Source organism: Scyliorhinus canicula, chromosome 19, assembly GCF_902713615.1.
Source record: "Scyliorhinus canicula chromosome 19, sScyCan1.1, whole genome shotgun sequence".
NCBI classification, from domain to species: domain Eukaryota; kingdom Metazoa; phylum Chordata; class Chondrichthyes; order Carcharhiniformes; family Scyliorhinidae; genus Scyliorhinus; species Scyliorhinus canicula.
The window spans coordinates 77,079,894-77,094,870 of NC_052164.1; the positions used below are offsets into that span (position 1 = coordinate 77,079,894).

The 14,977-nt window shown below is 42.5% G+C and overlaps 1 protein-coding gene across 6 annotated transcripts in view; it reads left to right on the top strand.

Moving 5' to 3' along the window:
- LOC119953953 (otoancorin-like) overlaps window positions 1–14,977 on the top strand; it is a 113,928-nt gene that overhangs the window by 21,718 nt on the left and 77,233 nt on the right. For all 6 annotated transcript variants that reach the window (XM_038778671.1, XM_038778669.1, XM_038778673.1 and 3 more), the window contains exons 4-9: window positions 3,577–3,743; window positions 4,898–5,067; window positions 8,438–8,556; window positions 12,228–12,364; window positions 13,777–13,888; window positions 14,325–14,540. In XM_038778671.1, coding sequence (XP_038634599.1) covers window positions 3,577–3,743; window positions 4,898–5,067; window positions 8,438–8,556; window positions 12,228–12,364; window positions 13,777–13,888; window positions 14,325–14,540 — 921 coding nt within the window. The remainder of the gene's footprint in view (window positions 1–3,576; window positions 3,744–4,897; window positions 5,068–8,437; window positions 8,557–12,227; window positions 12,365–13,776; window positions 13,889–14,324; window positions 14,541–14,977) is intronic.

Genomic DNA, 14,977 nt, shown 5'->3' on the forward strand with positions numbered 1-14,977 from the left:
CGGAGAACCGCTGGGGGGGGGGGGCCCGCTGTCAACGGCTCCCGATCGGCGCGCCGCCGATACCGCGGGTGCCTGAAAAACAGCATCGGAGAATGGGGAAGCCGGCATCGGGGCAGCGCCCCCCTGGGGATTCTCCAACCCGCCGCCGGGTTGGAGAATCCCGGCCTCTGATTCAATGTAGAAAAGCAGGAGCAGAGTTAATAGCTGAGTGAGTGGGTCTGGGAATTTGGATGAGCTCGTATTTGTGGTGAGTGAGAGATGTAAAGTGGTCCAGAAGATCACCAAAATTGTCTGGTCTGGTGGTAACAATGGTAGAAATGAAGGTTTCAGGAGCAATGCACTCAGGACTAGATGGAAGTGTCTGATGTTGGATGCAAAGGATGTGGTGCCAGAGGCTCACAGAATTGGACAGAATGCTAAGGCCATGGACAATCTCATTCAGATTGAGGCTAGGGTGGGGAGGGCAGTGGAGAAACACGAAACATTGAATCAATAGCAAGAGGCTTTAAGGGAATTCATGCAAAGGAAGAGGCAACGTGCCAATGACAATGCATTCGACCTTTCCAATATCCCAATGCCTTTCAGGGGGAGATTTCAGACCGAAAATGTGTTCCGTAGTAATCAACTCCTTTAATTAGTTGTTAACCTGTTAAATAAAAGACATACAGTTAAAATAAGACCATAAGACATAGAAGCAGAATTAGGCCACTCAGCCCATCGAGTCTGCTCCGCCATTCAATCATGGCTGATATTTTTCTCATCTCCATTCTCCTACCGTCTCCCCATAACCCCTGATCCCCGTATTAACCAAGAAGTTGTCTATCTGTCTTAAAGACATTCGGTGATTTTGCCTCCAAAGCCTTCTGCGGCAAAGAGTTCCACAGATTCACCACCCACTGGCTGAAGAAATTCCTCCTCATCTATGTTTTAAAGGATTGTCTGTTAGTATGAGATTGTGTCCTCTGGTTCTAGCTTTTCCTGCAAAACAACAATAGAAGGCCACGGTTAATACTTTAAGAGTTAATTATTGATGTAATCTAGAACTGCCTATATTTTATTCACGGTCTTGCTTTTTATTTGTCTGATGGCATTGTTCATAATGTAATGATTACAGTGTTGTAACAGTGAATGCTTACTTTATAATTATAGTGTTTATAAATTTGGGAAAACTGCCAGCATGCTGAATAAGATAATACTAGCTTACAATTCAAATCATCAATAGATTTGTGAATATGAGTTGAAGCCTTGTGTGTAAATAATATATAGCTCCATAAGTAACTGAAACAAATGTATTTTATGAAAAGAAATTCTGAAATGTACATGGGAAACTAGATTTCAGGCTAGATTTATATCAGGTTATATAGTGTCGCATTTCAGTGACTTGTTTCTCTAGAAATGTGAATGTTCGTCATGCTTTACTTCAGATGATGGAATTAAATTTTCAAAAGCCAGTTCCCCCATCACTGTGTTGGTAGGTACACTCCCTCTACTGTGTGCAGGCCAGGGCAAAGATGTCCTTTTCCACTAACTAAAATCATTAACATCTTCATTATATATGGGTTTCTGTATCCACTCTGGCTAGCGCTCTGAGGAAACTCTCCTGCCAGGAAGATACCCTGTTCACTTCGTAGGCTGCGCAAAGTCTGCGAGGCTGAGGATTGGATATTCAGCCGGAGTTCATCTTCTGGCCATTTCAATGAATTCCAGGGATAACAGGATGAGAAGAAGGCTTGGTTGCAATGTTTAAAAAAAAAAATAATTTAGAGTACCCAATTCATTTTTTCCAATTAAGGGGCAATTTAGCATGGTCAATTCACCTACCCTGCACATCTTTTTGGGTTGTGGGGGTGAGACCCACGCAGCCATGGGGAGAATGTACAAATTCCAAAGAGACAGTGACCCAGGGCTGGGATCGAACCTGGGACTTCGGCACCATGAGGCTGCAGTGCTGACCACTGCGCCACCGTGCTGCCCGATTGGTTGTAATGTTAAAGTGTCCCACGGACACTCAGTGCAGATTCCTTCACTTTTGAGACAAAGTGCAGTGGTGGGTTGCTCCAGTGGCACTTTTCCTGCTGGCCATAATGGTGCAATCCTGTGCCAGAGCTTGGAGCCTCAATACGTTTGCACTGCTGAATTCCCCTCCAAATCTCCTGATGGGTCAGCAACTGATTTGTCTGCCCACCATCAGCTGGTGACTTTGAAGGCCCCAACGCCATATTTAAACACCAGTCCAGCAAATCTATTGAACTCTCTCCAGCCCACGTGTCTTCAACAGATTGTGCATGATGTCAGCAACCCAGAGTGAATAAGCTAGCGGCCTCAAGAAGAAATCTGTTCGACGATTCAACCACCCATCCACCCTTCTATCATCAGCAAGGCGCACATGCAGCACTTGGGCCTCTGCCCACCCCTTCCGGAGACTTTGTGCATCCCTTTCCAGTAAACAATGCAGTATCTCTTTGACCCCCCTTGTCAGTGAGTATTTAGGTGGGGCTGACTATGTGAGGCCTGGGGTGCTGCTCTGTGGTGAGCAAAGGCCTGTGATGAGGCAAGGTGAAGCAGCCTTCCAGCCATACCAGAAAAGTATCTGCTTTTCAGAAAGCAGCGTTTTGTTTTGAAGTTTATTGAATTTCCACAGCAGGGTGGGATTAAGGAGTGAGAGAATGTGTGGCATGCCTCACTAAAGCTTTGCCTTGGGGTTAATATTACTGAATTCATATAGTTAAACATCCAGAAGGAACTTTGACAAACAGTCATCCAGACTCGAAACATTAGGTCCCTTCTCTCTCCACAGATGCTGTCAGACCTGCTGAGATTGTCCAATATTTTCTATTTTTGTTTCAGACTCCAACATTTGCAGTAATTTGTTTTTATAAGGGGTTGTTGCCTGATTGATGTTTAATTGAATCTGATCATTGAACAGAGAATCATAAAATCATAGAATGTGCAGTGCAGGAGGAGACCATTTGGCCCATCGAGTCTGCACCAGCCCTTGGAAAGAGCACCCCGCTTAAGCACACACCTCCAGCCTATGCCTATAACCCATCAACTCCACCCAACCGTTCTGGGCACTAAGGGCAATTTAGCATGCCCAATGCACCTAAACTGCACTTCTTTGGACTGGGGGAGGAAACCGGAGTACCCGGCGGAAACCCATGCAGACACAGGGAGAATGTGCAGACTCCGCACAGACAGTGACCTAAGTCGGGAATCAAACCTGGGACCCTGGAGCTGAGGAACAACTGTGCTAACTGCTGTGCTGCCGTGCTGATCAATTAGGGTATCTTTTGGGGGCAATGTTTTGTGAGATAAATTTTGAGTATGTAAATGTAATCTTGTGTGCTTATGTTCTGTCCTTTATTAATAAATGTTTTAATTTAATGTTTAAAATCCCAAAAGTGGTTCTGGAATTTGTGGCTTCTGAATTTGGTTGACTTATATTCTCGTTGCCAAATAATGAAAGGTTGTGATACATGGGCCACATTTCCCTTTGAGATTTTGTTTGTGCGGCAATTAACTCCTTCCAGATCATAACACAGGGCTATTGAATGGTTTGCATATTGTAAATTGCAGGGAGCAGGAAGATGTCAAGAATGGGAAAATGACCTAAAGAACAACATCAGCGCTCCAGGAAACATCACTGATTACCTTAAAGATTTTAACGAGACTATCAGCGATCTGAGTCCAGGCTGTATCAAGTCATTCAATCTTAATATTACTGGTTACAATTTGGTGGAACTGTAAGTAGAGCAGGCCTCTCTATATTGAAATAAAACAGTATTCTCATGTAAATATTTTTAAAAATGTTTTAATATACTATTATATTTCCCTTTCTGAAGTTCCCTAAAACCATGCATCATCCTGAACCAAAAAGATAGGCTGGGGCCAGATGCTAGTCCTGAATCATAAAAGTAAAGTCACCATAGTCCCAGTTGACCATCGGCTGCTTTCCCCATTGAAGGGTAGAGCTGACTGGTGGTGATTTAACCTGAGGATCACCACACCTCAGGTGAGGGGCAAGGTCGAGAAGGCGGGGCCTTCAGGAATAACCTCAGCTGGTATGGCAATTGAACCCATGCCTTGTTTTTTTTTATTACAAACCAGCTGTACAGCCAACTGAGCTAAACAGGCCCTGGAATCATTCTCAACTTGCACTTGTGGAAAATCAAATCCTCTTGTGATCTTCATGTTTCCTATCATCAACCTTCTTGAATTTGTGGACTGCAATTTGAAATCTATCTGGTTTGGGGAAGCTGCTACCCTCTACTCTATTTCATATCAAAAAGGCATCACTACCAACAGTGAACGAACCACATCATGCTGTACAAGACAAGGCTTGCCTTTTAGAATAGTTCCTAGCCTTATCATGAAGTGCATGAATTTTACAAAACACACTCATGATTCCATCATTTAAACGAGAAGGCAGATAGTGGGAATGTAAAGTACTCGCCCAGAGCCAAAGTTCAAATAAGTTGTAAATTCTCACACAGCAAAATACAGAAATCATTTTCCATATTTGTGACGGAGGGGAGTCAGTAAGTGAAATTGTGACTGCAAAATATTTGAATCTGTCTAAACTAATGTCATATCCACACGAGTCTCTCCCTGGTTGAAGTGATTTAATTTAGCGATTAAAATGGTAACTTTTAGATTGGGCAAAGCTAGAAAACTGGTTAAATCTGTTCCCAAACTGAAGATTAACCCCAGCCCGAGCACCTTCAAGTTTATGAGTGAAGAATATTATTTTTCTCACTTCTGTTGTCACCAAATACATGGATAATCAACTTTAAAATCATTATCTTTCTATCTAATTTGGAAAAATGTATTTCCATTTTTTTCTCACTGTTATTATTACGCACATTGATTTTTCTTTTTTTAACACTATTTACTGCAGGATGAGATTCTTAAATGAGAAATATGATCAACTTATCCCAGGCAGCAGGAAGCAGATTTATAAGTGGGTTGAAGATATTTACACAAAGACATCAGGGGTTGGAATGAGCACCTGGAGACCCATTCCCAATGAGGGAAAACCATCGAAAAAAAATTACAACCAAGGAAAAGGTATAACTGGAATGATGTGCCTGCTGAGGGCTCATCCTGTCAATCTTTGTTCTATCCAACTCAGTCTTTGCCTCTACTGACCCTGTTGGCTCTGCCAGTGGATCAACTCTCACCACTCTTGAATGCATCTCCCTTTGGAAATTTGTTCACTTGTGAACAAGGCCCTTTCCATCATGCCCTTAAATAAAATCTGGCTGAGGGGTGTTGACAATCATGCCAATTACATTGGAGACACCTCCCAAACGACTGGCTGATGGTACTATCAGCACCTCGCTTCTGCTGTTGACAGCAGACAGAGTACTGACTAGCCGCAGCTACTTGACCTTGCCAGACTCAGTACATCACGTCTAATGTAAGATGTGAACAGCACCATTCCCGACTGTGGCTATTTTACAATTATCAGTTGAGCTCGCAATGTGACTCACTTAAGCTTGCTAAAAGCTACATATATTTATATATTGGGACCTACCCTCCGTAGGAAAAGGAACCTGTCCAGACACTGCGCCTTTATTCAAATTAAACAAAAGCTTGGAGAACAATGCTTATCCTGGGCACTCTCCGTGCCAATGGCTCAACCAACCAAGGTATACTTGCCAAGCAGTCAGCACCCTTTTCTCATTCAGTATAAATTGTTGCTCCCTTTGAAATGTGTCATCTTGCATCTGTCCTGATGAGTGCACGATGAAAAGCTTTGACAGCATCTGTCTTCTTTCAGCAACAATCAAGTTCTGTATGACTGAACAACTATTTTGTTTTGTAATGTGCCCGTGAAATGCCTTGGGATGTTTTATTACTCTAGAGCTATGCTATAAATATAAGTTTTTGATGTTATGGATTGGATCAAAGATGGAGAAAATATTCATGATCAATTGTCTTGTCTACAATATGTCATTCTTCAGTATCGCTTCCAGGCATCATATGCTGTATTTCTAAAATATTGCACTTCAACTGAGCAAGTAGAAAATAACTGAGGGGAGAGGGGTGTGGGAAACAATTATTTTCTGCCATCTTTATTCATCTTGATAGTCTGGGATGTCCAGAAAGGTGAATCCAATGAAATAGTTGTCAGCAATTAGTTTCCAATTGACTGCAGGACGTATTAATTCAAACCACTTCTCCACTTGAATATCGGCCTCACATGGACTGGCCAATTTAATTTTAGCAATTAAACATTACTGAAGTATTCCAGACCACAGTGAGCAATTGGAGCTAAGATAATCTAATTTATATCTTTGTCTGATGAAATTTGCATCTCTCCTATATCACCATAATTGTAATAAAAGCAGTAATTATATTTGCGCAAGTGCAATCATATGAATAATAATTGTTGCAGACTTGCAGATGTTACCACCATACGTTTTATTTGGTCCGTTCCATACCTGGTCATTCATAAATCACTTGTCCACTTTTGCCACAGACTGGAGGATTTGAAATTTCACCTACCAATTACCTTGACATTTTGTTCATACACTCTCTGGAATTCTTAAACGTGTCTGCTAGGTTTCATTGGTAACACTTCAAAGACTTGAGCACAATGACAGCTCAGAGCAATACTGAAGGAAATGTACTATCTTTCAAATAAATTGTTAGGTCAAGAATTATCTGCCAGTCCAAATGAGCACAATCTCCTGACATTACTTAGAGAAAATATTTCACAAATCTGTAGGAAGTTCTCCAATGCCATTCGGTACTTTTCCATCAACCAAAAATTGTTCAAAAGAATAACAAAGTGTCCATTCACCTTATCTATTGTTCATAGGGATTCAATGTGTACAAGTTGACTGCTAAAGTTGCCTATTAAATAATGATAACACTTTTATAGCAATTAGTTGGTTGTGAGGATTTTGAGAATTACTGAGGATGTGCTGCACATGCACAAGTCCTTCCTTATATCATTCAGGTATAGAAGAAAATTGGATACAAAACTTCGACCTGGTCAGGTCATATAATGTGCAGAAAAGCATATATTAGATAAATGTTATAGTCACCAAGGTCCCAGGGTCAACTGATGTCAGTTGTTAGCATGTCACAGTGTTATAATGTGTCCTACTGCTATATTACTTTACAAGTCCTTACATCAATATTAATAAAAAAACAGGCGTTGGTCTACAGAGCATCAAGATGGACAGCAGCAAATTGTTCCCGCATTAACTGTCATCTACAAAATCCTGCACCTTCTCTGTGATGAATGTGGGGTTTTAGATATATTGGATTATAAAAATTTGGTAATTTAAGGGTTAAAAACCCAGGTTGGAGTGTGTTTGACTGTAGCAGTCATGTTTTAAAAAAAATATTGTTTTTTAAGACCAGAAAGCCAGAGGTGAAATTGACCAGAATAAAAAGCTTGGGTTAATGCACTGTTACTTGATTAGGGGAGTCCTTGGAGTTAGTTTGTTTTCAGCTGGGGGAGATGATGTCATTTGAGTTGATTTCTGATCTAGCTACCCTTTAGTACACAAGTAAGGTATTTTGCTCTCACAGTAGGGGAGTAAACAAAAAAGGTTTATAGTATGTATGGCAGTGCAGACTTGCCTAAGGACAAGGGGGAAGTTGAAACAAACAAGTTAAAACAGCTCTTGAAGACATCCATTATTTCTCTGTGCCAAAGTGCAACCAAATATATTCAAAGCTCTTTCATGAATGTGTGGATGTGGGCATTGCTGGTTAGGTCAGCATTAATTTTCCATCCCTGATTGCCCACGAGAAGGTGGTCATGAGCTGTTACGTTGAACGGCTGCTGTTCCCGTGGGATAGATAAACCCACAATGCAGTTAGGGAGAGAGTTCCAGGATTTTGACCGAGCAACAGTGAAGGAATGGTGCTATATTCCCAAATCAGCTTGGAGAGGAAGTTCCAGGTGGTGGTGTTGCCATGCATCTGCTGTCCTTGTCCTTCTTGATGAAATGAAATGAAATGAAAATCACTTATTGTCACATGTAGGCTTCAAGTTAAGTTACTGTGAAAAGCCCCTTGTCGCCACATTCCGGCGCCTGTTCGGGGAGGCTGGTACGGGATTTGAACCATGCTGCTGGCCTGCCTTAATCTGCCTTAAAAGCCAGCTATTAATGGTTGTGGGTTTGGAAAGCGCTACCTAAGGTACATTGGTGAGTCCTGCAGTGCATCTTGTAGATGAACTGTTCGTCAATGGTGGAGGGAGTGAATGCTTAGCGCAGGGGTGCTAATCAAGATATTCTATCTTAAGAATTTTCTCCGCAACATCTTAGTGTGGAGGTACTTGAGTTCCTTCTGCAATTTGCCTGACAAAAAAATAACAGCGTCAATGATACATTGAGAAGCCAAAGTCCTTTCTGTCCATGTTAAGCCTGTTGCAGCAATCAGAATCATTAACACTGCATATTCCCCTCCTCAGGAAAAGGCAAAGACAAAAACCATTGGCTCACATTGGATGTTCTGAACATACTTGAACGTTTTATTGTCCAAGCACCTACCTCCACTTTCAAGAAAATTGCAGGAGGTAAATGGAGTATGGTAAGAATTCACTGATATGATTACTTTTAAAAACTAGATTCAAGTTCAGAAATGTTTCTGTCTATTCAAAGTTGGGCTTTTGCCTCTGCCATTCTTAATGCTGACCATATTGATTTGGCTTATTTAGTACTTTCTGTTTGATTCCTTTACTCCTACACCATAAACCTTACCTGGTCCCCATGGCACATATTTTATTAACAACAGCAGCTTATCAGTTTTAACATTTCTGCTTCCCAGATTTCTCAAAACTCCTGCAGTTTGACATTAAATTGTTGGACAGTGTATATGTTGGATTCATTGAAACGAAAAAGCTTTGGCTCCAACCAAATGCAAATCACAGAATCAGAATCACAGAATTGTTACTTTCAGAAGGACACGGGGGGGTCCACACTGAGTAAGAATAACAAACTTTGGTTTATTTGCCATTACGTTACATACAGCACCTGGTAGATCCTTGCCGGGTCTCTCCTCGGTCGTGCCTTACCGGCCAACATTTTATACATAGCTGAACGCAGTTCCCCCACCCCTCAGCAGGGGAGCTCGTAGTCCGCGAGAGCCACTTGCGGGCAGCACAGTAGCACAAGTGGATAGCACTGTGGCTTCACAGCGCCAGGGTCCCAGGTTCGATTCTCTGCTGGGACACTGTGCGGAGTCTGCACGTTCTCCCCGTGCCTGCGTGGGTTTCCTCTGGGTGCTCCGGTTTCCTCCCACAGTCCAAAGACGGCAGGTTAGGTGGATTGGCCATGATAAATTGCCCTTAGTGTCCAAAAAAGGTTAGGAGGGGTTATTGGGTTACGGGGGTAGGGTGGAAGTGAGGGCTTAAGTGGGTTGGTGCAGACTCGATGTGCCGAATGGCCTCCTTCTGCACTGTATGTTCTATGTTCACTGTGAAGATAATCGTTCCTATCCCGTAAGTCCCGTGGGGGATATTACAGGCGCAGAAGGAAGTGATTTAGCCCATTGTGTCTGCACTGGCTGCGAAAAGAGAATTATAACTTAGTGCCATTCCCCTGCCTTTTCCCCATACTCCTGCACACTGTTTATATTCAAGTAATCATCTAATGCCGCTGGGAATTCCTCGATTGAACTTGTTTCCATCACATTTCCCGGCAGAGCATTCCAGACATGAACCACTCATTGTGTGTAAAAAAAATATTTTCCCACATTACAAAGAATCAGGTTATACTTAACCAAAGACCATTTCCCATATTCTGGGAAGGGTGTGAGAGACACAAAGATGGGAGGCAACAGGGAGGTTAGGGAATGAGGCTTGGAAAGAAGAGAGGAGGGGGAAGATAGGGAGAAGGTTGAGGAAGGGAGTAGATCAATGAGGAAGATGGACAGGGAAAAATGGAGGCTGGAAGAGGAAAAGGACAAGGAAGTAGATGATGGAGCATATTTAAGATTATAGATAATGGGGGAACAATTTGGCACTGTCCGATTTGATGTTCTGTGGAGCGTCAACAAATTCTCAACTAGGTTTGGGATATTAGAGGTATGAATAGTTGCCAAAGGGCTGCTTTATGAATAGTTGGGGGGGAATGTGGATGGAGTTTGCCTCAGTTTGCAGCACTGCTCTGTGTGGGAAGCAGCAATGGTGCATAAAGGCAGGGGACAACAATGCTGCCCAGTGCAGAGGGATTAAGCTACTTGAGTGGAGGAAAGATTGCGCAGCGGGATTCTCTTGAAATACTGTCCAATGTTTAAATGGTGAACACCAATAATTAGCAGTGGTGGGAAGCAGTGAAGATTATGTATAGTCTTGACTCGCCGTATGCCACGACACAGAAGATAAGGAGTCGTGTTTACAAAAATCTTCCATCTGTATGCACTTCCTCTCAGCTCTCTCCATTCTAAATTCTAAATCTGTAGCCACATTTTTAAAGGAAATTACCTTGGTGAAGCTCCTAAAGCTTACTTAAGACACCATACTTAAGGTATGTTGGAAGTCCACCCTCCTTCCAGTGCCTCTGCAGTCCTAGAACATGGATGTAGGCCGGGATTTTCCACCCATTGTGATTCTCTTTTCCCACTGCTAGCACAACCCTGGCCGCAGGTTTCCCGCTTCAATGGGAACTCCTATATACAAGTGGTGGAAAGCGAGAATCCCGTTGCCAGCAAATGGCCCACCACTGAGAATCCAACCCATAATATTAAATAACAAAGAACAAGGAACAAAGAACAGGCCCTCCAAACCATGCCGATTATGATGCTTGACCCAAAAACAAAACCTTCTGCCCTTACTAGGTCCGTATCCCTATATTTCCTCCCTATTCATGTACCCACCCAGATGCCGCTGAAATATTGCTAATGTGCCTGCTCCCACCACATCCTCTGGCAGCGCGTTCCAGCCACCCACCACTCTTTGTGTGAAAAACTTACACATCTCCCTTAAATTTTCCCTATCTCACCTAGAACCTGTACTCCCTTGTAATTGACTCATGCACCATTGGATAAAGCCTCTGACGATCCACCCTTTCATAATTTGTAGACCTATGTCAGGTCTCCCCTCAGCATCTGTCTTTCCAGTGAAAACAATCCTAGTTTATTCAACCTCTCCTCACAGCCAACACCTCGATAACAGGCAACATCCTGGTGAACCTTCTTTGCACTCTCTCCAAAGCTTCCACGTCCTACTGCTAATGTGGTGACCAGAACTGCACACAATATTCCAAATGCAGCTAACCAAGGTTTTATATAGCTGCAACATGATTTCCCATGATCTGCAACATTCTTGTACTTAATGCTCCAGCTGACGAAGGCACGCATGCCATATACCTTCTTAATCACCTTGGCCAACTGTGTTGCCCTGGATTTGATCCTCCAAATTGCATCATTTTGCATTTGCCCAGATTAAACTCCATCTGCTATTTCTGTGCCCAAGTCTCCAATCTATCTACATCATGTTGTAACCTCTGACAATCGTCTGACAATTTCGCAGTGTGATCAATTTATGGTGGTGATTTCCATGATAAATGTACACAGAGAAGTTGGTAATAAAATATAAAAATAAGGACATAATACATTAAAAGCGGCATGGAATTACATATGCATATAGTCAATTATCCAATAACATCTCTTTCCGTTTCACCTTGGCTTTGATTTGCTATGTATAATGACACAAAATATGAAATGGTTAATACTAAAAGTACTGTTGTGGCGCAATTATAATTTTCTAACTCACTGTTTTTCATATTAACATGTGAAACAATTAACAATTAACAATAAACATATTAACAATTAATGTTTGTCACCCGTGTGCCAATAATTTGCTGTAAATCCCATCCTAATGATTAGAAAATAATCCCTTTCCAGGCTTTCTTTTTTGTGTTGCCGATATGAAATGATGTATCTGCCTGTACCTCTGTAATAAGGAAGTTAATACCTAGTTTATTTTACATTGCAAGTGTGGCCTCTTGCCGTTGTCCTTGACATCGCATCAATGAGACAGAAATGGAGACAGTTAAACGAGTCCCCTGAGTCACTTATTAGTAGCTCTTCAAAGTGAATTTGGACTTTCCATCCAGGAAATGAATAACCAAAGTAAATTCAAGTTTGGTCACTTTGTTGTGTTATGAAAATGGTTATTCATGTGAAAACATAACTGAAAAATGAAATTTTGCATACTGTTTGAACCATTATCAATACTTGTGAAATGTAATTATTTACAGGTTTGTCAGCTTTTCAACACTTCCTCTGACCTTTTGGACAAGTTGTTCGACCTCACACCTGTGCAAGCTCGCATATTCTTAAAAGGACTTGAGGAATGTGTTAATGTTGACATCAGAAATGAAACAGTAATTGCCAAGTAAGGATATCGATATTTTTCAGATTACAGTTGATGTGTTGGGTAGGCTGGGTCTATGTGGACTGCGTTTGATGCAGTGTAGAGAGAGACAGGCTTCCAACACTTGATGAGATGCAACACGATTTTATTGAACATCTAACTATATTACATGTTTAACTGCGGGTTGACACTATGCTGACTTGACTGGAGACCTGATGCTAGCCTGACCAGACTAACTGACTGCCACATGGTGTTTGTACTAGTTGCTGCTCACGAGCTCTGACTGTCTCAGAGGCTGGATCCCAAGAGAGCAGGAAAACTGGTGCCCTCTGGCTTTATAGTGGTCGTGTCCTGTCTGGTGATTGGGTGCTGTGTTCTGTGTGCTCACTGGTCATCCTGTGTGTCAATCACTGCTTGTCTGCACACCATCATATACATGGGTGTATATTATGACAACAGTTTTATCAATAACTGAACAACATAATTTCATGGAAAGGTTGTTGGCAGAAGATTGGCCCGTAACTTTCTCAGTGTAGCAATCTCTGGCAGATTGACACGCTCAATGGATTTACCCGCGCTGGGATTTCAAAGCCCTGCCTCGCCCAACTTTTCTTGCTCAGGCTGGGTGAGACAGAAATAGTGAAGTGTGGCCCCACAGCATCATTGTGGGGCGTAGAGAGGAAGGACATGCTCCCGTTTTATGGCAGTAGCTGTCGTAAAGGAGGTGTTTAAAGGGACAATTTAAAGGGAGGTGGTAAGTTTGATGTTTGAAATGAGGGGGGAGATCGGAAAGGGAACAGGGTGGGTGGGGGATGAGACTGGAAAAGAGTAGGATGGGTGGGGAGAGTTGGGGAGAGGGGTGCAGGAAGAGGGGGAAGGAGGGGGGAGATCAGGAAGGTGGAGGGAAACCAGGGAAGAGAGGGGGTGATGGGTGGGTGGGAAGACCGGGACGGGTGGTGTTAGGGGTGGGGGACCAGAGACCAAGAAGGGGGGTGGGATGGGGGTGGTTCTAGAGGCTTTGGCAGACTGGAGGGACAGAGGATTGGTTCAGACTCTGAGTGGGGGTTGAGATCGGACGGGGAAGTGGGGCATGAGGCCGGATCAGGAGAGGGGAGTGTTGGTGATGGGAGGTGGTCGTATTGGGAAGGGGTGGGTTGGGTCAGGTTGTGGACTGGGAAGGGTAGACTGAAGGGCTTTTCACAGTGACTTCATGGCAATGTTAATGTAAGCCTACTTGTGACAATAAAGATTATTCTTATTATTAATAACCTGCTCATAAATGTTCGCCATTTCACATAATGTTGCGGTCTGATTTTCAAATTAATTCTGCTCACAAATTCCTTACAAGATTATTGTTGTCATAAAATCCAAATCATATTCAGAGACTGATTCTGATTTTTTTTCTTCCCCTCCTCCGCCCTCCTAATCCGCAGCCTTGGTCAGCTGGTGTGTTTCTATCCTGTCAGACAACTGAAATCTCTTAGTGCGACAGCAATAAATGCTTTGCAGAATGAACTACTGAACTGCACAAGGAATATAAAGAAGGCAAGTATAATGAGTGGGATACTTTGAGCATCCCTGGTGACCAATGGCACCTTACTTCAATAGTTGTTCTGACTTGCTGCATTCACCTTCTGTACATGTCCTGCTTTATTTGAAAGCCAATGCCGTTTAAGAATGCACGTCCTCCCCGTGTGCGCGTGGGTTTCCTCCGGGTGCTCCGGTTTCCTCCCACAGTCCAAAGATGTGCGGGTTAGGTGGATTGGCCATTCTAAATTTGCCCATAGTGTCCTAAAAAAGTAAGGTTAAGGGGGGGAGGGTTGTTGGGTTACGGGTATAGGGTGGATACGTGGGTTTGAGTAGGGTGATCATTGCTCGGCACAACATCGAGGTTGTACTGTTTTAAAAAAAAAAGATCCCTACCAAAAGCACTTATTGTGTATGTATTGTTAAGTTATTTAACATGGACATGTTTCTGCAGATCTACGAGGCGCTGGTGGAGGTTATTGCTGTCAACATTACGAGTGCTGAAAATCTAAAAAAGCTGGGACAAGCTGTGATTGGGCTTAAAATCAGTCAATTGTCCAATCTCTCGGATGAGATTGTTGTAGGTGCTGTCACTAAACTGAAGATGGTCAAAGGGTGGTCCAAAGGTCAAATCAGAGCCATTATTAGAAAGTATCAGAATGTTGAAAACGTAAGTAGTAATCAGTAAAATGCCTGTTCATAGTGTGTATGTTATTATTTACTTAATCTGAGGTGTGAGCAACCTTCCGTGCCAATATTACACAAATACGGGGAAAATTTGAGCATATGATGCATGTTTGATAACATAGTGGTTATGTTATTGGATTAGTAATCCAGAGGCCAGAATAAAAAGTCTTGATTCAAGAGTTCAAATCCCACCACAGCATCAAGACAATTTAAATCCAATTTATTGAACAAAATCTGGAATAAAAGACTAATGTCACTCATTAGCGACCATGAAACGAGTGGATTGTTATAACATCCCATGATTAGACAAGGCAATCTGCTGGTTTTACCCAATTTGGCTCAAAGTGATTCAAAGTGGCTTGGCTTCCCTATCAAGTCTTTCAAACAGCCAAAAGAAACTCCCAAGATTGGTATTGAGTC